The sequence below is a fragment of the Anticarsia gemmatalis genome, chromosome 15 (genome assembly GCF_050436995.1).
Source record: "Anticarsia gemmatalis isolate Benzon Research Colony breed Stoneville strain chromosome 15, ilAntGemm2 primary, whole genome shotgun sequence".
Taxonomy (NCBI): Eukaryota; Metazoa; Arthropoda; class Insecta; order Lepidoptera; family Erebidae; genus Anticarsia; species Anticarsia gemmatalis.
This window is the reverse complement of record NC_134759.1, coordinates 8,057,059-8,084,503: the sequence shown is the minus strand read 5'-3', so window position 1 is coordinate 8,084,503 and position 27,445 is coordinate 8,057,059. Positions and strand designations below refer to the sequence as shown.

Here is a 27,445-nt window from a genome sequence, read left to right as displayed (position 1 = left end):
AAAATGATTTTAATTATGTTAACGTTACCAGGCTATAGATTTATATGATCTTCAAAAGATCGTAATAACCTCAAAAAATATGTTTACCAAATGTTATAATGGCGTCTCGATCAAGCAGCTCTCAGAGTTGGTTACATCTGCTCTAGCGCCTTAAGCTGTACAAAGGCTCTTGTTTGCTGTTGTAGACCTCAAGGTTTTGCAGTTGTGGCATAGGAGTGCTTCAATATAACTGTTTTGGTCGCACACCAGCATTTTACTCGTACTTTTAGGGGTCAGTCGTTGAATATTAAAATAGTTTGAAAATCATTTTTTATTTTTTTATTTTTTTATTTTATTTATTTTATTTATTTCATTTATTTCATTTATTTTATTTATTTTATTTATTTTATTTATTTTATTTATTTTATTTATTTTATTTATTTTATTTATTTTATTTATTTTATTTATTTTATTTATTTTATTTATTTTATTTATTTTATTTATTTTATTTATTTTATTTATTTTATTTATTTTATTTATTTTATTTATTTTATTTATTTTATTTATTCTTTAAAAACAGTTGACAGACTGAACCACCACTGCACCTATGTAAATATATTATGATAATAATTTTAAGCTTTAGTATAAAGGTATATTACTCGGCTATAGCGCTTTGGGTGCTTAACATAATTCTGTAATCCCCATGGCTGTAAAAATGTTTCGAATGATACCTTATACATCTATTTGCCGTACAGAAGCCATATAAATATCTGATATAACGCTCAAGGCGCTATTAAAGACCTACGCAACTCTTTTATAGATGAGTAATACACTAGCCCTAAAAAAATCTGTTATAGAACCTAAGGCATTACAAAAAGCTTATTTACGCTCTTGAGCGCTATAAGCGCAACGCATAACTCCGTTTAAACTCCTTTATCTCCTAAAGCCCCCTTATACAGTTAACGGTGTTATAGAAGATTCCATTAACTCAGTTATACTTCCCTAGGCTGTCTAGCGATGCAATTACATGCTCATATATCACTATAAGTCATTAGTTTCCTACTAAACGGCTACTGTCCCGCCTAGCTGTTAAAGGGTTTTTTAAATAGCTAGTATGCAACTTATAGAGAATTGTACAGCATTTGAACGACTCTTATGCAACTATCAGGCTGTATAACGACTGTATAAGCAGCTTGTGTGCTAGTTGGGCGGTAAGGGAGAAAAGAGGATACGCCTCGTAATTTGTGAAATACTAACTACATGCATCTATGAAAGGGATTGAACTTATAAATCAAACTGCTTCGTATAAAATAATCAGTTTTTATTGTGAATGACGCGATATCAACTTGTGTCATATATCTCAACCTGAAATAGACTTCTTATATAATAAGATAATTTAAATATAATAACAATATGTTTATAATAATCCTAATCAACGAAGACAAAAGTAAATATTTATACAATCAGAAAAAAAGACGGTTTTATTTATTACTAGCTGCGCCCCGCGGTTTCACCCGCGTAATTCCCGATCCCGTGAGAATTTCGGGATAAAAAGTAGCCTATGTGTTATTCCAGGACTCCAGCTATCTACATACCAAATTTCATCATAATCCATTCAGTAGTTTTTACGTGAAAAAGTAACAAACATCCATACATCCATACTTACAAACTTTCGCCTTTATAATAGTAGTAGGATTTTATTACTTACTACACACTCTTAAAACTTCTTTACAATTTAGTTCTAAACTGTACTTACTCAAGTGTCCTACCAAAAAACATAAAAAGTGAGAGCGTGCTGGCCGAGAGCGTGGTGGACCAACAGTTTTTTTCTATTCGAGAGCGTCCTGGCCGAGGGCGTCGTGGAATGAGAGCGTAATGGCCGGACCCAATATTCAACCTACGACGTCCATTTAAAAAATAAATGTTCAACTAGCCATAAATGTCTTAAAAAAAGATTGATAGTCGCGGAAACTCAGAATCATTCGAATTTTGTTCCCATATAGCAGTAAAAACCAATAAAAGGAACGTGTTAATTGGATTTTCATGCAAAATATTTTATCACTTTATTGTAGTTGAATTCGTGGTACGATAACTATCACCACAAATCCAGGGTCCAATTGAAAAGTTGCTTAAAACTGTGACTGTCTATTGTTAGATAAAAACTCGTAGAGCAACTTTTTACGAGAGACTAACTAGCTCGTCAAAATACTGTTAAATCACATAAACAATAGCTAGTTAACTCCTACATCTTCGATGATTAGGAACATGTCAACATATTTAAATGTTTAGCCCGATATGTAATTACTAGGCGTGGCTCACAACGATGTCACCGTCCCACCACTTAGATCTACACGACATAAACTACAACATTCTTTCTTCCAAAAGGGCAAAGAACTGAAACAAAAACTGAATCTGGATTCTTAATTAGTCTTCACATGATCGTATCATCTGAATAGTGTGTACCAAAGTTTACTCTTTTAATATATACAGCAAGTTCATTGACATTACATAACCTTGGAGGAATCTTTCGAAAGGCTCATTTAAACGGCCATTTGCTTTCCTTTTTTAGTACATTTTGATACTTTTCCTTTTACTAACATTTGCATTATATGAATGCGATCGTTCCCTTCGATTTTGGGAGTTCTGTCTGAAATTTATTTGTCGTCTGTCTCCGTAATTAATTTACTTAATTTTTCTTCATTTGAATTCCTTTGATCACGATTATAATTGCCTAATATTTTAGTATACTGGAAATACATATATTTTCAGATAAATATTCGGCGTATCATTATAATCAAATCTGATACGATGTAATAAAGTGGAGGCGGCAATGTATTCTGATCGAAAGCTACAAATTACCTTGATGGGTACCTTCGTCTCACTTTAGGAAGTGATTAAGGATATTTTTTCGTCCAAATAACTGTAAATAATGTTCCAAATATACGGCTATAAATATAAACGCACATCACCGTGAACACTTGTAGGTAATTCTTATATAATAAAAACAGTTCCGGTTCGTGTCAATGCCCTTAAGGCAGGTCCGAGTCCTTTACAAAATCTGAAGAGGTGTATCAAAAATTCAGGGATGACGTCAGCGTGACCTGCCGTACATTCCAGACTTGTATAAATGGAGCTGTTGGATGTTATAAAACAATTTCTAGTTTATAAATTGCTAGTAAATTGGTAGCAGTTTGGCAATTATTATAACCATAGAGCACTATATTTCTGGCTATCGCTGCGCACGTATACTGAGTTCAACATTTTTGTAAAAATTGTGGTTCGCCGTTTTAAAGCCTCTCTTGGCACAAGGTTAATTTTTAAGCACAGGGGTTATCTCTGTACCAAAAAAAAGTTTTAACGACCGATCAAAGTTTATTGAACTTGCACATAACAGGAGTTTCACCCAATCATCAGTGACATAAAGTAGGTGTTATCTCAAACAAATTAATCAAATGTAATCGCATCATTTACCCTGAATTTGTCGTTGTGAGGTAAACGTGATGGTGAATCAGAGGTCACTAACACAAGAAACCGGTTTTAAAACGCCATAATTTTGAAACGTGAGCATTTTTTTCGCTTGTTAGTCAAAAATGTGACACTATTCCCAGAACCCTTGGGGCCAGATATAAACGTACGTAGCGTAAAATAGGTCATCGACTCAGCTTTGTACAAAACAAATCGCTCATGCTGTCAGCCTTGTGCTTTGAAGACAATGAAAAATGTTACCACAACATAAAACCTTACTTTAAACTTATATTTATGCAAAAATAAAGCTAAACAAACAATCAATTTAATTATCAAATTAAATAATATTAATGGCGAACTTAATAAAAAACACATTTTCATTTAGATAAGAAACCCAGAACTTGAATTTAATAACACGGTACGAAAACCGCAAATGGATCCTTACCACAATTAAAAGAAATTATCTCCTTCGCAAGTATAAATCACGATGTGATTCGGTCCCCATATTTCTCTTATGGTATAGAGTGGTATGGACATGTCGGTCGGAAACTTAATTACGAAATGATCCTCCGGGATTTACGAGGTGTTTTCTGTATACGCCTTAATAATGTTACGTGAAATTGTAGGTGTCGAATAAATTCAGTAATATGTTTCGATTGGTTCGAACAAATTGTATTGAAGCTCATACATTTATGTATGATTTAGTTTTATATTGCTTTACTATTTCGTTCTAAATCTGTTTTCCTTAAGGAAATAAGCTAAGGTGTATTTCAGCACAATCATATTGTTTCGCCAAGGAATTATTTAAACATGCGAATCGGGCAACCTAGCCTAGTGGATTCTAGAAGGCTACCGAAAAATTCCTTATCATGATTAGTGTACCTATAATTTCATACTGCAACAGTGCAAGTGTATTCCCACACAAGAGTGGCTATTGTAGATCTTAGTTAACAACCGTTCGATAGCCACTATTCTGTACATTGTTTATTTTCTATAATGATGGTGAGTAATGTTAGGTCTAAGCTGCAATGTACTGCATAGTTGCTATCAAATTAACGTACACTAGTTGTCAACTAAGATACACAATAAGCATAAAATCGAAATAAAATCATTCTTATATTTTGAAAACATCGTAGTAACCTACATATTTTTATCTGGTTTACTTAAATCTTTTAAACAAAAGTAATATTCCGTTCATGAACTGTCCTCTAACGCATCATTGACATTGTTTTAATTTGATGAGAACTTTTTCATTATGTTTTGAAGTGTGTATTATCATATTCATACATAATAATATGTCTTTGCTGTATGTTGTGCTACATTTATTTGAGGAAAAGATGTGTTGATCAGATAAACTTTATTTATTCTAAACTATAGTACTAAACAAACATGTCATACCAATCAGTTGACTTGGTTTGGATTTGATACCTGCCACGATGGCGTTTCATTCCAGAACAAACCCTGGAAACAGATCCATGTGTTTCTTATTGTATAACCTACATATTTGTGTGGTTGTATAATCATCTGTGCAAACACAACTCCGAAGTAAACAAATGTGAACACAGAAATTATCGATTACTTTCTTAAGAAATGTATCAAAAAAATATTTGTACTGTTACAAGGGCAAAATGAATAATAATGTATACAATTTATTAGTCTCTTAGATAGCGAGACTCATTCTAGATATTTGTTTTTGTCGAAACCACTCAATATTATTTGAATAATTTTCTCATCGATATGGGGATCCAATATGTAGATAATAGTAGCTATAAGGAGGTCAAGGAGGAACGGTAAAGGCTAAAAACAAGTAAAAATTTGTTACAATGGTACTTCAGAATTCTTTAAAACTATCACATTTCAATTGGCAACTTCAGATAAAGGTTGAATAAATTAAAAATTGCCAGTAACAACGACCTCGACGACGGTATAAAGTGAAATGCTGAGTAAATAAAAGGCTTCTCTTATTCCTACGAGTCAACATTTCGAAGTGTCGACTTGAACTTCTTCTAACTGAACTACGATCTAATCCTCACGTTATATGCATGTTATTATTTTTATATAATAAAGTGTAACCTACGCTGAAAAAAAGGAGTATTTTATTGTACCAGCATATGTAGTGGTCGCATGATGCTATCTATCACTTTGCGACCACAATCAATTGTTCAGTCATCAATAATTGACTCTGAAAATGCCAAAATACAGTACAAAATCTTTAAATAAAATAAATAAATAATGAAAGTCACAATAGTGCTGCTGCTATGGACTTCCAATATGAAGTACGCCGAGACGTCTGGTCCGTTTGCTAAGTGGTCACGGCTGCGAATGTGCTGCGGCCGTGTGAAGAGGTCTTACATCACTAGACACTACTTGAGAACTATGAACTAGAATACACGCTTAGTAGAGTAATGCTCAGTCAATATGACTTATGAGCGACGCATTATTAGTCTAGTAGTATAATAGTACTAGTATAGTTAAAAGATAGCACTGTATGCTGCTATCTCTCTTTCTTAATATAGAGTCTGGATAGCGTTTGTGGACCTGGATTTAACTAAAGTATTTATTTACTACTTTTACGGATATTTATTAACTAGCTGACCCCCGCAACTTCGTCACATAAGAGAAAATATAAATAAGTCATAATTTTCCCCGTTTTTGTAACATATTTTACTGGCACTCTGCTCCTATTGGTTCAAACAAACAAACTCTTCAGCTTTATAATATTAGTATAGATATTAGCATAGCTTTGACGTTACACTTTGACGTAATTGCTAAAATTAGGCATTCGTATTCTCACTTTCATTTTAAGTTTGTAAATCTAGATAACGCTCTATCTAGTTTCTAACACTATTTGTATACTACAAAAAATGCCAAATTGATCGTGGCAGTCACTAGAGTTGAATTAATTAACACTAAAAATATATCCGCCATGACAGAGTTCGATAATACATACAAATCATTAAGTTTAAAAAACATTATTCACAAAGATATTTCTAATTGAATTTTGATTGCGACCGCGACAGGTTTGAGAGGAGCTAAATTTACGAACTGTTACCCGAATATCTAAGCGAATCCATCATTCACTCCGAACGATATGGCTAATGAATGTTTTATAAATCATTCGTGAATGAAAAAAGTTAAGAACAAAGTGATTTACCGTCGTCTTTAAATAAAATGTCACGAAATTGATAATTGCAACTTTATATATTGTTCTCCAAACGTAATTTCGTGTAAGTATATATTTATGCAAAAATATACAACTGGTTAGTGAATCTTTTAAAAATCACCAGTCCAGTTTTCTAAAGTAGCCGCATTATTCGTTTCCGAGACAAACATTCAATAAAAGCTATTATTAAGTGGGTTAATTACATCGGAACAACGTGCAACCCGTTTTTTAATTTCACGGAACATTCGCATTTTTCTCAAGTTGAAATTTATTTGTTTTCGAATACTTTAGAATGTCTCTACAATATATCAAATCGCCGTCCGGCGCTCTTGTAAAAGTTATCTTCACCCGACCGCAGACGTGGGCGCACTTTATTACATATCTGCAAAGGGATTGATATTTATTGATTCGAACAAAAATTTAGGCTGTACCATCCCGGAGGTAGGTGACGTCATTAAAAAAGTATGAAAATTAGTAAGAGGTAGAGCTTTATTTATTTTTAACGAGAGAGCATGAAGGACCTTTGGATGCGTCGGAGCGAAATAATTACGAGTGTCGGGAACTCGATTGAAACAAAATGAATTGACTGTACCGATACATGTTTATTATTGTTTATTACGATTCTTATTGAAGAGGTTCTCGTCGGTTCACAAATTAATAAAACAAAATTACTTTTTGTATTGATTTACGGGTAATACTGTCTCGCTGGGGTTTCCCGTTGTATTGTTTACGTACAAAGTATTTAGGCGAAGAATCTTACAGAATAAAAAAAAATATACAAAAATCTGAAAATTTACTCCATGTATTTGTAACACTTAAGTTTACATACAGTACCTTAAACAAAACGAGTTTACGGAACACAAAAACAATGCTAAAAGCAATACCCAAAAAGGGTTGTTTACAGAAAACGGGAGCCAATACAATCAAACATTACGTAACACTCCAAACATTTAAACTTCAAACTGTTATTTAAATAACACGAGTATTACCGATACCGTTATTCTGATCAAACTGTAAAAGGTTTGAAACCTTGAAAGATGATGACAAGCAAATTTTTGTTGTCTTGATAAATGGTCGAGAATTTTGCGAAGAAATTCTTTATTGCTTATGCGCTTTGTAAGAAAAAAATAACAACAAACTTGTATAAAATCACGCCTTAACCCTTCCAGTTAAGCAGATACCAAAGACCGCCACTTGGTACGATCTTTACAAACTTCCCTAGCTTCATTCACATCCATACATGTTGTCATCATAAATTTTCATATAAAAACAATAATTTGAAGAAGCCTTAAAACAAATAAGTATTTTATGATTGAATTTCATACGAAGATTTAGAACAGCAATCGTATTAGAGACCCCCCATATGTGGACCCTTATGTGATTACTTATCAAGTTGCGGTTTGATAATATTATGCGTGCAACGATTGAAGACGCTCTCTCGACTTACTTGGGATAAGCAAAGAGAAGATTAAAGCTATACTCAATCGTAATATACAATGTAATCTATGAAATAAAAACGTGATTGTATGAATCTATGAATTAAAAGATTGAGCATTTTTATAAAAAATTGTGGACTGTATTTTTGTACGGTGTAATTTATTAGTTAGTGACTATAATATATCATGTTCTTAACTCCGTCTAAGGTAATTGATGCTTAAACTTAAACATCTTCTACAATAATGACCAAATGAAATCCTTATTAACTATAGCAACGATAGTTTAACTACTAAATTATATGAGGCATATCTTTTTTAAACTTAGATGAATTGAAATTTCGTAGCCGAACTCAGCGTTGACAATGCGTAATGCTTAAGATCATACCGCCAAAATATAGTGATAAAAACAGTAATATCCTGTATTTCTTTATTTTTAAGGGTGTCCAATAAAAACCATGCGTGACTAATATCAAGTGCTGATCGAATGCGTCCGGTCCTTTGCACAATTTATATTATCTACCAAAATGCGTTTTTTGTTGGTCCGTAATTAAATGAGGTAACCAATGTGTCACTCTTTGCACCAATAAAGGCTGATTCATTTTGAATTTAGGTAAAGGGATCAGTCGTTCGAAAAACCCGGTCTAAAGTCCTCAGTATATAGTCCATAGATTGGCAGGTTGACCTTAAAACTAATTAGTGGTTTTATTGTGAATTCTCTTGTTACGACAATGGCGAAATTACTCGTGAGTTTTGATTGTTATTTAAGAATTTTTGATCATGTTACGTAGTCCTAAAATGTTGATGTGGAAGGATGTGGATGTTACCCATCATATTTTTACATAGTCTAGGGACTGAATTGCCCTCTAATTGTTAAAAAAAATCTTTTTACAAAGCAGGAAGTTGTCAATTTTCCACAACAACTTTCCTATAATAAGTCAAGTAATACTACCAGTGCTAAATATTTCTATACTTTCAACGCACAATGTGTGATTTCTTAGTTATGTGAGTACCACCTTGTTTCCCAAGATATTATTCGGATTTTGACACAAACCAATCTCGGTTGGACCTTGACCAAGAAAGTTTTCATGTTTAATATTAAAAAGATGACTCACGTAGACGCCTAAAAACTTTGAATTCATTTTATTTGACGGCGGAAGTTCAATAATCTTGTAAATTATCATATTCATCGGTTTGGGCGGACGCTTGGTGTAATAAATATGTTTGGAAACAGCTGTTTATGTTTAAGACGAGTGGCTATTGTTTAATAATATACTAGACTATGCTCGCAATTTAATCCGGATTTTTGGTTCGGCTTTTAGCGTGGGAGGCGATTAGTTGCTCAATTGTTTTTGATTCCCAACAAGCAGTGCTTTGACAAATAGTAATATGTAGTTTGTATGCTAAAGATAAACCTGACCTTTCATACTCCTTTTAGCAACTACTGTCACAGTAGTTACTAAAAGGTTAGTAGTTTTTTACTTAGTTATGGCACAGTAGTACTGTGCCATAACTAAGTAAAAAACGCCTTGTGTGCAAAGACCGCGGGTGATGGAGATATACAACATTAAAAACTTAAGCGTAGCCTGTTTGATGCCGCAACATTACGACATACCTACAACAAATTATCAATTAATTATATATAGACAAATTGTACATTACATGCACTCTACTAAATTCTCGAACTACAAACTGTAGTCAACAAACAATATAATTCGCAATGGTAGAGATACATTGATACATCAAGTTAGAAATTAATACGCGTAAAAACTGTCTATTAAGATTTGGTTTGACATCTTAATAATGCGCTACCTGACTTAGCTTCTAACAAAGCCTTCGGAGGACCACCTAAACCTTATAAATATTCAACTAATCACATGTATGATACAGGTTGACAGAATTCAATTTTAAAACTATAATTAGCTAGTCTAATTCTGTATTTATAACTAATCTTTTAAAAAATGCTGGTCAACCTTTTGAGGAACGTATTTGTGTTATAGCATCAAACCGAAATATTTGAAAATTCTGCTACAGTAAGCTTTTGTAAACCAGTTATAAGCCTTTTGAAATGCAATGGTATGCAAAAATATGCTGATAGTATGGTAAACTGTTTAATTTTTTTATGATCTTGCCCGTGGGTTTACAAACAGAAGATTTTACTAATATATTTTTGGCCTCAAAAGAAGTTAAAAGCACAAATAGAAATAAATTTTACGGGACGAGGAAAACTCCAATACAATTGTAAGAATGTAATCAAGCAATGTATAAGGTATCGTTTTAATGAAAGAAATTTATCCTGAAACGGTTACACCCACTTACATAAAACGTATCAGGAAAGTTACCTACAGGAAAAAATCTTTAGTAATCTCTCTTAACCTCTAACTCGAATTTCACATCGTATAAAGTCGCAAATATCTTTAAATCTCGCCGAATTTGCAAAGTTAAGCGGACAGGGAATAAGTAGAAACATTTTTTTGTCATTTTGAAAAACCTCAACTTACAAGGGTCCCGCTAATACCAAGAAATGAATCACTAACTTTAAAAACCTTTTATAACGGTTTTCGTATTTATGTTCTGCCCGATGAAGCGAAAAGCAGTGAAAATTAAGTGGTTATATTACGCGCTAAGTGTTTTCGTAAAGAGTTTTTTTAACAATTTGTTCAAGAAAACTAAGACAAAAGAAAGTAAATGTTGAAACAGGCACGATTTAGGTCCTAAGTTCACAACTTCTTTATAATATTTATTCTAAAGTGCCTCTTCGAATGTTCTAAGTTATTATTACAGTGTATTAGTGAACCGCAATAAATTGAATAAATACTGTTGAAGATAATTTACATTAAGCTTTAATGAAATCAGCGTGACCATAATCGCATAACATTTTAAGCATTTTAACATATTTTTCAATATATCTTTTGTATTGAACTATAAAATACAACCTTACATCTCTGCCTACCCCTATGAAAGAAGGTGTGATTTTATATACATATAAGTGTATGTATACAAGAGTGATTAATGTTAAAACGATTTTGTTTTGTTATCATCTTTAGCAATGAGTTAGTTAGGCAAAGATTACCCAAAAATGGTACAAGGCATGACGAAGGAAAAGATCCTAATATTTTTACCTTCCTCAAAAACGCTTCCGTAATGCTACGCTATAGCCACAATAGGCCGTTACTGAACATATTTATTCTCATTTCTGATTAGTTAACTATTCCTTTGGTACATTTCTCTCTTTGCTAGTTTATGGACCCAATAAACATCGATCTCCAAAGTTAATATTCATTACATCACTATTTTCTCAACGAATAAACTAATGTTAGAAGCAATAACGGTCACGCGCTGTTTGTCATCTCAATAAGGCGATGTCGCCATTTTATTTATGTCTTTAGAGATAAAAGCTATCTAATACCTCCACATAACATCAAAGTTCTGTTATATGACCAAGGGTATCATGTATGACGTCACAAAAATATCGCTAAGTATGTTTTCGTAGGATATACTTTATACGAAAAAATATTTTATTAAGAAAACTCAGTGGAGCGCGTAGTGAGGAACCAAACAACCTTAAAGCTTCGTAAGGAAAACAAAATTACTTGAGACGTATTACTATTGAGATATTTTTTCTTCAGATCGATAAAATCCTCTCTAGAAGTAGAAAGGCTTAAGATTCGATACATAGAAGACATTTAAGACATTCTTCCATTTATAATGGAACACACCTTTAGCAAATACAAAAATAACATCTTCAAAAGGAAGGGCCTAAGACTAAGCAAAGTTACGATCACATAAGCCCTTTTTATTACTGAATCTCAGATAAATGGTAAACAATTACGATTTTACGGGTATAATCGATTCATCCCTTGTTAGGCAAAGCAAGACTTTTAAGTCAACTTTGAGTCTTCCAAATGCATCGTGTAGGAGAGCCTTTATACAATATTTGACTTTTACATAACCATGAAGGTCAAGTTTATTCGTCTCCTTCAATGTTTTGGATAGGATTTGACATTGTTATACCCATCGTAAAAAAGACGGGTGATGTAATAGAGCTGTTTCTATGGCTATTTTGGTACGTATTCGACCAATTTCATGTTATTATGTTACTATCAAAACCTTTGACTAGTGTCAAAAATACAAGGAAAATATATCTCACGCAAATCCAATTTGTTCTCATTTAAAATATCCGTATCTCCTGTAATATATCCGTTATTTTAAATACAAGAAGGTATCTTAATAAATCTTTACTCAATAAAATTTTTGTAGTTCTAAAACATAATCCGCCAAATTAAGTCGAATGCAGATAAACCAGTTATGTTAATTATACTGCATTAGTAGTTTTTGGCCTGGTATTAGAATAGATAGATTTTGTCCGCTACCAGTTTGCGATTTGTTATGGTTTTTGTTAAGTAGACCAGCGTCAGATTCAGAGCTGTCTTTTTGGTCTTATTTCTGTCAGTGAGAAGGAATATAAGAAAATATTTTTTGTAAATATCTATATATTAAATAAACTTTTAAAAGTAATACATAAGTAAACACCAGCGATGAGAAAAAAATGCTCTTTTTAAAGTTTGATATTTAACAATACAGATTATTTCACAATAAACATTACCCTTTTAAAACCCATAACAATACCTTATTCTTTCCTAAAAAGGTAGTAACGCATACTAAATGCTAATGTTCTTTCACAATATATTGTGATTACTTCGCCACCATCTACACACTTTAAGCTGATATCAGAAGCGTTAATGCTCAAAACATTATATTTATGAACACTGGTGTTCTTCATTATGTACGTAAGAACGTGCAGAGTCTTCCATGAAACCAGCGACAATCCGAGCTACCCTATATATCTTTGACACAACGCATGCTCATTATTGTTATTGATTTTTTGACTAATCACTGTCCCACTGCAGGGCAAGAGTCTCTTCCCAAACAAGGAAGAGGGGTTAGGCATTGAATCCACCAGGCCGGCCGGGGACTTTGCATGACCTCAATAAATGTATTAGACAATTTTTTGCATTTTGCATGCAAAGGTTTCATTACGATTTTTTCCTTCACCGTTAAGCCCTTCTCCCATTACGATACGCCCGCGCGACTCTAGTCTCGGAGACTAGTCGCCACGAAGTGTCTCACATACATTTGTATGGAGACTCTCACATTACGATACTGGTATTCTACGCGTTCGCGACTAGTCTCGCGATACCCGCCGTGTTGGTCGCTTGTGCGTCGCGTCTCGCGCGTTTCGTTAAGATGGCGGCGGAGCAAGAAACAAACATTAAGTTTGTACAAGAAATTGAAAAATATGCTTGTTTATATAACTACAAATTACCCGAATACATGCGAAAAAATACAATAGACAAGACTTGGGCTTATGTTTCTTTCAATATATGGATGAATCCAGTATTTTCTACTCTTGCGTTGACGTCTTCTATTTCTATAAAACAAAAAAACTGCAAGAGCTTCATCGTCACTGGAGTCGCTCGACATAACGTCAGTCTACAAAAAACGAGTGTGCACAAATGATGAATTTAGTAACTTTTAAGTTGCATAATATGCGAGCATCGGGTAGCGAACATGTATCCAACTAGTATTATACTCGAGTATCGTACCCTACAAGTATCGTAATGGGAGAAGGGCCTTAGAGCAAGTGAGAATTATTTCTAATTACATACATTACTTCGAAAAGTCATTAGCGTGTTACCTCGGGTTCGAACCTGCAACCTCTTCCGACCAATATCGCATGTAATAATGCAGGCACAGTTTCGCACAGTCATTTTAACAAAACACTCTCAAAAGCTGTTAAAAAACCTCTCTAACACACAGCTAACGCCTAAACGAAGCATATAATTTGATTGTGCATTTATCTTCACCTTAAGTGGTATGATATCTTGACAATAAAGCAAAAGGTATAAATGATACATCAATATCTGACGCATTTATTGAAGATCTTTAGTACTGTTTTGTTGGGAAGTAATTAATCCGGTTCGATTTGGTTATCTTGAATGTTTTAATTTTAATGTTCTGACTCATATCTTGCATTGGCTGTATGAAAGATCGTTTCCGATCTCCGATCGAGTCTGGATCTTTGGTTAAGAACACAGTTGATTTAATTACAGACTTTTGATAAGATAGGTAAAGTTTGCACCAGTTTAAAAATCCATGTACCTACGATAAGATTCTCGAAATCCGTGCTCCGAAATCCAACCTAAGTGTTTTTCCATTTGAATATGTTTATCGTATGTTTTACCTTCGATAGTTCTACTTACTTATCCTGTTTGTACACGTACATAATGTTGGGGAATTTACCTGAAACAAACAAAAAGCAGGTTAGATTTATATATCCTTGCCATATCTTAAGTTGGTCGTCAACGAGGTCGAAAATGCGCCCTGAATTAAAAGTTTATACTTTTGGAACAATATAAAACTACCGTTAACCCCGAAATATTCTTTCTCCACATTAAATTATAAGGGCCTGTCGAAATTATTTATTGTTTTAACATGTAGTTGTTACACAACTGTACTTATTTTATGTTAACTGTTCAGGTTTATGCTATCGGTATACTTACTGAATTTTGATGTTTATTCATCAATATGGGTGGTCAAAAGTAATCCACCCGTATTCACTATGTTATTCTACATACATATTTGATCTCTAAAAAAATAACTAATGTCTGGGCGCCCTGGAATCATAGATGGTATAGAGCTAGAAAGCTAACGAGGGGTTTATATGGCTGTTCTCTCTCATGTGTCGAACATAAAACGACTATTGTTACTAGTTAAATCATCAATATCACTAGAAATTTTATAAACATACATTATTAAACCGTACATTCGTACATCAAAGTGTTGTGACTTCCCGATGGACACAATGCAAACTTGGCACAAAGTTAGTTATACCAAACGTACCGTGACGTGGTACCTAGATGTTGTACTATGTGAAAATTGAATTACGAAAATCGGGGCAATGTGGTGCAATAACATAGCAACCTCAGCATGTGAGCTTTATAATTATTTGTACCATTGTCTCTAAATAAAAGTCTTTACTGAGATACCGACGATAAGTTAAACACGCACATATGAAAAGGAGGGTATATTTTACACAAAAATACATAACTTTGCATTTCGCTTTGCATTCTTGTATGTGGGAAGACCCGAAATTCTTTGATATGGTTTCAACATAAATCAAATGGAATTATTGTTTTTGTCATGTGACAAGATCGCAGAGTGCGTTCTAAATCCCATGATACAGAAAATATTATGATTTCAAGAGATAAATTCGTGTTTGGTGTTCATTAGTTACACAGGATTTATTTTGAGATGAATCATAATCAGTCAGTTAAGTATAGTATTTAGATGGTTATATCAAAGAGCAAAAAATAAATGAAAATTAGGATCTTGTAGATCGCACAATATACCAAGGATTCAACAGATATAGACCCCCAAGAAGCGAAATACATAAACGACACTACCTACCCATTTTAATTTCTAAAAAAACAGTGCCCATGCTATGTCCTTCAAAAATCATTGTATCCGTCAGTAAATTACAACAATACCTAAACTCAAATCTGAATCACCGACACACCTTAATATACAATTTAAACCTCAAAATATGATTGTAAAAACCCAACATTTTAGCTGAAACATTTCACAAAATCAACATTGGCTCACTATTACATATGCTAATACGACATTTGCATACTGTAACCCAATAACATGGGGAATTAAGAGGCGGTGTAAAATGTACCGAATTATGAGACATGTTCACAGCGAACATTGTGCCCTAAGTATAGCTAACTAAGCAATATTATTTGAGACCGGTTGAAAATGTCAGGTTTATTTAAAAATTCGGTAGTTCCAATAATTCAAAATAGCTTTAGATACCGGCTACTTACAAATGGTATTATTTTGAAAAATCAAGCAGTTTATGTTCTACCCAGAGAGACAGTCTACAACCCTCTCACCGTTCATCTAAATTATGTCACCGTTTAGAAGTAAAACTATGATAGACAGGTAAAGTCACTTTACTTTATACATTTTAAAAATAGAGTATTAATTATAACTAAAAATAGAAAGTAAGAAAGTTCCAACCCTATCAAAAATACCAGTCTAGGTTTAATGACAGATCTTTCTTATCTTTCTTGGAAGCAACTAGGACCCTAAGACACAAGACACTCTTGTGCAAAACAGACTCAATTGAAATAAAGCTTTAAACTTGACTAAGGATTGCTAACATCACAATAAACATTAGTCAATTTAGCAACAACGACTATTATAAAAAATATAATAGCTTTTTTCTTATTTATCTTTCAATTTCTATATAAAGCTTGAACATTAGACCAATAGGGAAATAATGACTCCTTTACATTTATGAGATATTTTCAATTCATGGCAAAAACACAATATGTTACGTTGATGTTCATTTAATTCTCCACACGTCTGTAATACTTCGTTTTAAGTCAAAACTGCATGGATTCGATGTAGATAATGTACAGTCGGAGGCAGAAATCGTCAATTTTTAAAACATATGATGATTACGCCAATGGAGTGCTATTATGCAAATCAGAACTTCACAGTAGCGTAAAAACCAATGTAGTCCCAAAAACATGTTTTATTTTATATTGTTATTGAATAGGTCTTCTGAATCTATATTCTGTCCGACATTTACTACATTACTTCCCTTAACTATATTATAAGTTTGTGCTAAACGTCTTATCCGATTGCGCATTAATAACACTGTACACACGTTTTCATAAATAGAGATGCATGCAACAGTTTAGTGGTTAAAAAAGTTGTTGGCAACTGTACCATGGTACAACCAAGTACAGCAGTATAGTCGGTAACTTTAAAGAATTTGAAACGTAAGTAAATGTTCATGTATAAATGCAAAACGATTAAGATACACCTACAGACGTCGGCTTTAATATAACAAGTTAATTATTATAAGCTTTATAAGCGTTCAAGATTGTTTCCTTAATTTAAAATGTGCACTGCGTACGGAGACGGTCAAATTTTGGGATATTGATAGCGTATTATTATTTCAATTGTTATAATTTTCATGTCAATTTAAGGTTAGTGATTAATTGAAGAGTTTAATCTTAAAGAACCTAAAATTAAATGGACTTGAGTTGAGCATGACTCTCTAAAGATCCTGGGCGGATATGGTACTTAATCAAGCAACTTTTTCATATTTCATGAAAACATATATTTTTCCAAAACATCTTAACCAAATTAAACTATAATCTTGGATCCGTTATTTAAGCCGAGTATATACCTAACACACTCGGGCTGCCTTGCCCGTTTTTAACCTAGTATATGCAATAATTTATACCAAAATTAGATGCTGCCATTAATTTCTGAATTCGGGAATCCAACCTTAATTAGTTTGATTATTTGTCCGACGACGAACATATCATATATGGTTACCCACTATTAGCAATTATTGGTTATGTAATGACATAATGTATATTATGTCTCTATGTTCATATAGGGTCACCTTGAACTTGACTCTATTTAGATCTCATAACGTTTTACTGCTACGATATAACAAGATTACGACGCTGTAACCTTGTAAGTATTGTTATGACGAAATTAAGCTGTTCCTAGATATTATAGCTGTTACATTTAGCTATTAAATCTATCGTTTGGAGCAGTAAAATAAGAAATTGGCTGGATCAGGCATTTTTACGTATTAACAGTACGGATTAATTATTGTCTATAAGTGGAACTGAATACTGAATCTTCTTCGTTGAATTCTCGTATACATATCAATTATCTACAGTCTAATTGTTCATGTACCTATACACTTAGTGATTAGGCTTATGTGCATGAGTAGATGTATTTCACCATAATCATGATTCGGTGTTGGTGGAGGAAGGATAGATAAATTAATAAATTTCGAGACAAGAACTTTCCTACTACATGATGGGGAAAAATAAAGATTTGAACGAGAAAGGATTTGAAATCGACTTTGCCATTGGTCAGTACTCGCTGCCTCTGCGTCATTGTTCAAACTCCGGCAAACTTATCTGCCGATACACGATAAGTGTTTTTATGTGAATATCTTAAACTATGTGTTTCTAGAATTAAAACCGCAAGTCCCATTCATCATTAGAAATATGACCCGTGAAAATATATTAGTAAGTTTTGTTTATTTTTCTCCGAAAAACTGCATAATAAATACATAAAGCATTTGCTTTCTAATATTAACAGTGAATACAACACCTCTCTGAATATATTAGACATAATATTTGACTATAATTTGTTTTATTTATGATTTTTATTAGTAAAACTTGTAATGGGAATAGGTTAACTGGTAAAATGTCCTTAGAGACAGAGTTTTTATGCAAGGTGTGGTTAGAATTCTCATCGACTTATGGATTGTCATGAGACTCTTGATTTAAAAATAATTCGAAGCACAACTGTAATCTGAAATTTTTGATAGAAATTGACGGGATCGTGGCGTTTTACCTTGGTTTACTGGACATTTTGCAACAGTTAATAATTCTGGTCTTGGTCACAAAAAAAATAGTATAAGTAATTATAGTATTTTGGAAGTACCTAGTACATGTTATTATTCGACGTTTTCTTAGTCCAATGTACAGTCAGCGTCAGAAAAATTGTAGGCTGTCATATTTTTCATCGTACTTTTTTGTTAGAAAGTTTCAATCAAATTATTGTTTTCGGACAACAAACAATACCCAGTGATTTTTAAAATACTGTAGTGATTTCACAATTTTTATTGATAACAATGCTTTAAAAAATGTGACATTTATACATATTATTGACGCAACGAAATACTTATTTTATTTATTTATTATTTCATAAATTATTTGTTTAGACACAGTTATATGTCCGACAGTGCCCCGCAAAACCGTGCAATCGGTTTGAGTACGGCGGTTAGTCAGTGACGTTTCGGATTTACCCTACAGATCCTACATGAGAGGCTTTCAAATACCACAGCCTCGTGTCCAAGACAGTCCAATAGTGCCTACAAAGGATATGACTCAAAATGATTGCGTTTTTTTAAACGATAGCTCTAAAAAAATTGAAGGATAAAGTAGTTTCCTGTTTTTACTCTTAGTCATTTTATTCACGGGAAAGACCCAAGAAGCCTGATATACTTACCTAGCCCAATTAGTTTGATGGAGTCGTGATTAATACGAAAGAAAGAAATATAAAAAAAAATCTGTGCGATGTAGACAAAATCATTAAGATTTTGTCTACATCGCATTTCCACATTACAAATTAAATATAACGATTAGACATAATATTTATATTTCACTGCAGTAAGAGACCTAAGGGTAATTAAAGCCTTTTTGCGACGTAAAGATATAAATATTAAATTATAATATAAAACGTTCTTTGACGTTTTGTTTACTACTAGCATTTGCAATTTGCTTACAACTAGCAAATATTTTACCTTAAACTAATATTTGGATTTATAAATTTCCACAACCAGTTTTTTGAAGCGTGCAAATTTTTGAAGCGCAAGGAATAAATTGGGATATAGCCTTGAGATGATTGCACACAAGCGGATCAGATGACTCACAGACCTAAGCCTCCAATACCAATTATATCAATTTACGTCTTACATATCCGTCCTCTACTAAGTTTAAAAATAAACACGCCTACGAATAGTTATGAATGAAGATGTTACGTTAAGTTTCATTTATGCTACTATTACTATTATTTTATATGCTGTACTGTTTTGTTCATACAAACATTGTACATCTAGCTTTTCGGAATCGGAATTCCAACTCCGTGGTTTAAGAAATATATTTACGTAATTAGTATAGAAAATGGATGTAATATGGGGAGAAATTTGGGAAGAAAATCAAAGCAGGGAGTGCAAATGAATGTTGACAGTCTTTTCAAGGAATATGAACAACAAACTCCTGTACCCATAGATGGACCAAGTATTTGTCATATTTATTATTTTAACAAGTTTTTAAATATGTCCATGAATGTCAAACATAAAGCATTAGTTCCAAGATTAATTTTCAGATAACATTACGAAATCACGTTGTCAATTTTATTGATAATAGTCTAAAACTGTAACAGTTTACGAATTTATACTTATAACTGTACTTCAGACACTGTTTGTATTTGTACCAATTTCCCTAACTTTATTATTTTGTTATGTTTTCAATGATTCAGGTAATGACGTAATGTTTTCGAAATGATTGTTTCATTTATTTCGTTGTAATTGTGAATCAAATGACCGACTTTTAAAGCACCCCATTAACGCTTTTTATTATCTAAAATGAAGTCATCCCTTTACGGTTTATTATTTTAGGGTTTATTCACCCTTGTAAATATATACTTTTGGAGTGTTATGAAAAAATGCTTTGTTGGTATATAAATTCAAATAATTCTTGAGTTGATTTCAGATTTAATTGATAAATAAAATAAAATCTAAAATATGAATTGCATGTCCATATTAATTGTAAAAAAATATTTCGCTAGTTCTAGACCCTTAAATTAAAAATAAATTTTAAAATGATGTTCTGTCTCTTTGATGTAAATATGTTAAAATATTTTTTGGCAAGAACGTCTAGTGCAAGGAAGTAGAATCTTTCTCCAAAATCAAAAAAACCCATTTCAATATATGTTTTCCTTTAATATAATTTATTATTGATGCGTGTTCTAAGAGCGAGGTCATTGAATCTCGCGTCGTATGCGCAAGCCGAGATGCGCGGACGCATGAGGACGCAGGATACGTTGCTATAAAAATGTGGGGCGAATCCATGACACCACAGTATCGAACGGGGAACCGACTCGGAAGGACACAAACATGAAGCTGGTGAGTCCTCGGAATTTTAGTGCCAGTGCCATACAGTGAAAAAAAATAAGTGCCGAAATTTATAAAAAATATTTGCAATTTTGTTTTTTGGACGCCGTGTTTTTATGTGGTTATACGTATTTTTATATAAATAATTTTTTTTTTAAATTTAAAACTAAAAATATTTTGTTCGCGATGTTTACAGTAAAAACTAAAAAGTCGAACTTTACGCAAAAGTTGCAATTAAATTTTTTTAAACTAATATGAAATGGTAGATATTACAAGGTACTTAATACACGCCAATATTATGAAAGTTTATTAAGTGTCAAAATAACTTACAATAATATGTATGTTTAAAAGAATATATTTAACGCTACATAAATATTATAATATCAAAATTACAACTTTATCAACAAAATAAATAAAATAGATACTCTTTTAACTTATAGTTTTTATTAGTAAAAGTTTACGACTATTATCTAAAACATCGCAACAAAAGAAAGACCTAAAACAAAACCGGCAGAAATTTCAACAATGCAAAATAGTTAATCTTCATCTCGATCTCGGAAATATGCAACAAGAAACAAAAAACCTAATCGCCTACACCTTCCTAAAATTCTTGAGAACACCTTAACTACAAACAAACGAAAACAAAATTGCATGTTTCACTATAGACGATTTCGTTAAAAGAACCAAATACGTTTCTTATGATAGTTCTTCTCATGGTCACAAACCGATAACTTCAACGATTAAAAGTATTTACGACAGTTCATGAAATAAAGAATCGTAAAAGAAACTAGTATTAATGTTCCTCAAAGAGATCAATATCGCTTTAAGGCTATAAAAGCTCGCGTTAATATCATTAAACTGTATTTTTTTTTGTCAAATTTGTATTATCTTTTCTCATATTACTATAATATAAGTATCTACGCGCAATATGAACATCAACAATTAGTTGACCAACCGATATTCCAAAATACTAATTCAAAAATTTCTTCCCCAGATTTTCGTTCTCACCGCCGTCTTGGCATTGGCTTTCGCCGAAGAAGACAAAGCTCAGATAGAAAGCATTGAAGACTCAGTAGCGGCGGAGGCTAACATTGAGTTACTTAAAGAAGGAGCGGACTTGAAGGCATCTGAGACCTCATATCCTTACATTCCTCCAAGCCAGAGACCTCCTCAATGGCAAGTGCCGCAGAACACAAACCCACAAGTGCAGCATGACCAGCCACCCAGTGGTGCTCAGAACGATTACTACTTTATCTATGGAAATACTCCTTCTCATGAGCATCATCATAACTACCCCCCACAGCCTCAGCCTCAGCCCCACCCTCACCCCCCAACTACGACTACTCCTGTCCCCGTGATCAAGAACGAACAGTACATTGGTGACAATGGATACTACAGATACGAGTAAGTTACTGTTTCCATAGAGCGTATTATGAAATCCACTGCGAATGTATCGATACAAATTTATTATTTAAGTTGCGTACGAAAACCTACGTTTTTATTTCCTTTTAGTCTAATGTATGTTGAAAACCGATCACATTAAGCGAGTTATGTAGTTTTCTTAAGTTCAACGTATAGACATTTACCAGATAAAAACAACGATCCGTGAAAGCAGACAATTTACTAAATTGTAACAAGATAAAGACGACAAAACACCTGTTGAGACATCTAAACTAAAATAGCGTCGTAAAGCTCTTAAAGCTTTAGGTAAGCCTACGAACTCCTTCATTCTACGACGCGCCCCTTTTCCTTGCCAACTTGATGTAAAGTACCATAACTATTTACCTTAAAAGTTTGTTTACCCAGCCTAATGTCAACTTAAAACTTATACGCGTAGACATTTTTTGTTTTGTCTCGAATCACCAAGTATCTAGCACATAAAACGTGTTACATTTCGGTCAACACCTACAATAAACACGCCGTGAAAAGCATAAAAAACGCATCATCATTGACCGTCATTACTGTTTGAAATGCAAATATGTATTATGTAAAAATCGCAGAATCTGTTATTTTATCCCTAACGGTCGAACAACGGCGCATTGTATGGGCGCGACATAAAATCACGGGCATTCCGGTTATCTTACACCTTAACCGTTGAAATGGATTCCCAAAAAAGGTCCTAATTCCGCAATTCAAGACCCCATATAACTGTTTAGTCACTGTATAAAGCGAGAAAAATAAAAATCAGAATATACCGTTTGTCGGAATGAAAATTTATTGGCTCATAATTTGTATGACGTCTCTATATTATCAGAATTAATTTCGAATCACGTTTCCTAATAAAGAAAGAATGTCTTTTTAATATGAACGGAAGATTTTTTGCATAAAGTAGTAAATCTAACGGTGTTACCTACATTTGTAGGAAAGTTGGTTAAGAACCCTTAACTGATAGTCATCGATCTACTTAGTTTCAAAAAGCTTTAAGTCGTAATGTTTAAAAAGGAGGTTAGGACGTTTTTTAGCAATGAACGTGTAGGTATGTGTTAGCCCTCGGAAGATAACAAACAGATGGCATACATAGGACGGATAAAAAACTGTTAAGTATATCCTGAATGTATGTGATGGTAATCTTTATAGTGCCGCAGACCTTGGTAGGACGGGTACAAAGAAAAAATGCAAAGACAAAACGTTTAACAACAATAGTCATATATTCTGTTTTAATGTGTTAATAGGTGACCGAGATTTTAATAACTAATATACATATTTATAATATTTAAATTGAGTTTTTAATAACCATAAATTCAAGCTTCCGATAAAATTCTTTTAAACTAGACGTTATTGGTATTATAGATCTCATTTTTGTTCGATATTAATTTATAATATCCTTTCACCCAAAACCCGTTCTAATATCTATGACACGGTTACAAAGAATATGATGGCTTCGGGATTTTCATAAACGCTTACGATGTCACTCAAACATTTTGAGCCTCAATTCACCTCAAACTATAGGTACTATCAACTTAGATATTTTGTTATAAGTAATCTGTTTTATTGCGGACAAAGTTTCTCAATTGATATTGTTCGATAGCAAGCTTAAAGATTGTTAGTAGTAAGTTATTGCTTCAAAAAAAAGCATAGAACGCAATCCAACTGTATCGGTGATCCTTCATCATTATAAAAATCAAACCATATTTGAATACTCCGACAAATTTATTTATTCAAATTAATTCAAACTAACATTACCGTGATAACTTCAAAGTTCACTTTATTACTTAAAAATTGAGTTACTATAATTTGAAAAACTATAAGTATTTAATTTTTTTCTATGTAGATACCAGATTGCCGATGGCACTCACGTCAGCGAGGAAGGCTTCTACCTCAACGGCAAGAAGGACGAGGACAGCCTTGTGAAGAGGGGATGGTACTCCTTCAAGGGAGCTGATGGCAAGATCTACACCACCACCTACTGGGCTGACAAGACTGGATACCATGCGTACGGCGCTCATCTGCCTACTGCTGAGCCTGCCCCGGCTCCGACCAAGCCGTAAGTATTCGTTCAAGAAGATAATAAGAGCCTTTACTTAGTCATTAATGACGTCATAAAAATAGTCTGGGGATAATTGTAATGTTCTCCCTAGTCGAACTCGGTACAGCCCGATGGAAACATTCGATATTTTTTTAAGGCATATGTATAATTTCCCTGCATTATGCAAATGGTTTAGAGAGTCATCTTTGAACGGATAAATCATATAGGAAATATATTTTGATTGGTTTACCAATTAGTTTGCATCGCTAGAATACTGACTTTTATATCACTTGGCGCGACTAACAGTCGCTACTGTCAGACATGTTGATTGAACACAGAAGCACGTCTTTTCTAAAAAGCGTAATAGATAAATTATGGTGTTTAATCAACTCATTTATAACTTGAGATAGATTTATGAATTAATCAGAATTTTCTTGTTCGAGATTTTTTTTTCGATTTGAATAAATCCATTATTAATCAAGGCACTCACAAATCCTTTCAAGCTAAAACCATTACATATTCTCCATAGTACTTCGTCCTTGAATCACTAAGAACAAGTTTGTACAAAGTTTATTTATTTTCCCAAACGCGGGGGCGTGTTAGCCAGTGAGTTATGGTTTCGAGACCTGTCAGCAACCGGAACAAATGCCGCCAAATAATAACAATATAAAACTAACATAAGTTTTATAGAAATTGTCGTAGAATAAGGGTGGAGTGTTTTTTTTATTGTACGCCCTTATAGTTAGAAATAGTTGATTATTTACCGTGAAATCCTTGAGATTTCAAAATGTCAGCAATGCAGAAACATTTTGTTCTGGGATAAGTCCTCAGATCAGAAGCGTTTGTCGACAAAATGTAATTGCGGTATACTTAGATGCTTTTATCGCTGGTCATAAATAGGATAAAAACGTAACGATGAAATCGATTGGTTGTTTAGGATTTCCAGTACTTGCTGTATTGCTCTAGGTATCATTTTAATAAAGTATTTTATGATGTCACACCCGTGTAAAACGTTATGGTACATAAAAATCTCTGAAGGTGCAAACTATTTTTATGTGACATTCACGTTATCATAGCTCTTAAAGTTGTGTTGACGCTTTAAAAGCATTAAATTTACCTTACATTCAGTGATTTATTATTTAGATACATACTCTGTGCGAAAGAGTGATGTAAACATAAAATCACGCTTTTTTTCCTTGGAGTAGGCCAATAATGCTTCAATCCTTAAAAATATAATTTATTTTTTCCTTACTCTCTGTTCTTTTTCACATGTTCTTATAATCTTTTACTTGTTACAGCGTCCAGGAGACCACATGGGTCCACCACGATGAGGTCCCCGCCTCTAAACCAGTCTACCCACCAGTAACAACTTTCCCCAACAAACCCGTCCAGCCACCTAAACCCGTGTACCCTACCAAGGAACCAGTGCCCACTTACCCTAATGTACCGTCTTACGTGCCGAGCCACAATGTGCCTCAAGTACCAAGCCACAACGTGCCTCAAGTACCGAGCCACCATGTGCCTCAAGTACCAAGCTACAACCAACCTCAAATTCCAAGCTACAATCAGCCTCAGATCCCAAGCTACCAGCCCCAACAATACTACCCACAGCAGCCAACGAACTACGTACCCTACAATCACAACGTTTAACGTTCTTAACTGATTAAACAAATGTTCGACTTCCACGACATTAGAGATTATTTATATATTAAAATTATTACGTGCATTGTCCGTTAAAGCGCATCTTACAAAGCATTTTGTACATAACTCAATTTTAATATTGAATTTATGTTTCATATACTGCCGGAAATATATTTTTTTTTTTGTACTTGATACACTTTGATGGACAAAAACACATAGGTATACGAATAATATTACCTCTGAACGTTTAGGGACATTAATCAAATCGATTAGATTCATCCAATCGATTGTCAGTGATCTTAGTCACGATTATGAATTGTGAATTCGATCGCTGATAGAGGTGAGACAGGTTTGTGATAGTATTGTATGTTCAAAGCCAGTGATATTTGTATCGGTAATAAATAAATAAGTTTTGTATATATCTGTTGTGTTTTCTTTACAAATGTACCTTTTTATCAGCCTTGTCAAGATTAAGATGTGGGTGTTGAATGAGAAACAGTATAACAAAGACGATTATGCAGGCGACATTTTTATTCAGTGGGCATGATATATGGGTTTTTAAATCTTCGGAGCTTCATTTAAAAAAACAAATCCCCGGTATTAGCAATCGTATTTCAAAACCCCAAAGAAAGCTGCAACATTAATTTTTCCATGTCAATATTATTATGCGTTGGTACTCCAGATATTTGTAGAAACAATTCACCTTTATTACTTATACTATTAAGAATCATTGGTTACGTAATTCTTCAATTAAAGGTATCATAATACGAAATAAAAAGTATAATTGCAACCCGAGACGGCTGCGGCAGCTCACATGCCGTAAAAAACAAAAATAATACTTAAAAAACAAATAAGCACTTTCAATTCCGCAAAGAACCGTTTAAAAACAGTCACCTGACGTTACTAACGAGAAAATAAAAAGAAAACAAAACTTTATTCACACGAGGCTGATATTTTAACTGCGGATTTTGACCAAAAATTCTCTCCAACCGGTTTTTGGGCCGTTGACTCGACTTTGACCATTACAAAACTTGCATCACTTTATGATCGCGAATTCAGTATGACCGCTTAAAAAGCATTAATTTATCTTGCAATTTATCGAACGGTGCCCCCTATACTCGCCTCGGGGGTTTCGGTCCCTTTAATTAATTAAACACCATGAATCACTTGTCTTTTTGTATTTCTTTCGAATCACTCCTGGAACCAATCGCAACATACTATAATAATATGTACACACTCGAAATTATAGACTTTACATCCCACGGTAGCCGTAATTCTCAACTTTAAATTTTTTACTTCTGCTTAATGTCATACATTTTCTAAGGTAACTGACATCAAAGCTATCTATAAATAAGTATTAATAGATCCAAACTTAGCGCTGCAACAATATTTAGGTATGTAAATAATCCGTCAAAGACTACTAATCTCATATCATTCAAAGTCGATTTTACTTTGCACGGTAATTACGAACCGTATCGACCGATTGCTGGATATATGATAAAAACAACGAG

At 33.3% G+C, this 27,445-nt stretch overlaps 2 protein-coding genes across 2 annotated transcripts in view; one reads left to right on the top strand and one right to left on the bottom strand.

The window, feature by feature from the left end:
* The window catches only part of hwt (SH2 domain-containing adapter heavyweight), a 225,575-nt gene that overhangs the window by 170,194 nt on the left and 27,936 nt on the right, over positions 1-27,445 (bottom strand). The window lies entirely within an intron of this gene.
* On the top strand, positions 20,717-26,355 carry LOC142978746 (uncharacterized). Its single transcript, XM_076123299.1, has 4 exons — positions 20,717-20,839; positions 21,822-22,231; positions 24,099-24,311; positions 25,592-26,355. Exons 1-4 carry the CDS (start codon positions 20,831-20,833, stop codon positions 25,941-25,943), a joined length of 984 nt encoding a protein of 327 aa, XP_075979414.1. The 5' UTR covers positions 20,717-20,830; the 3' UTR covers positions 25,944-26,355.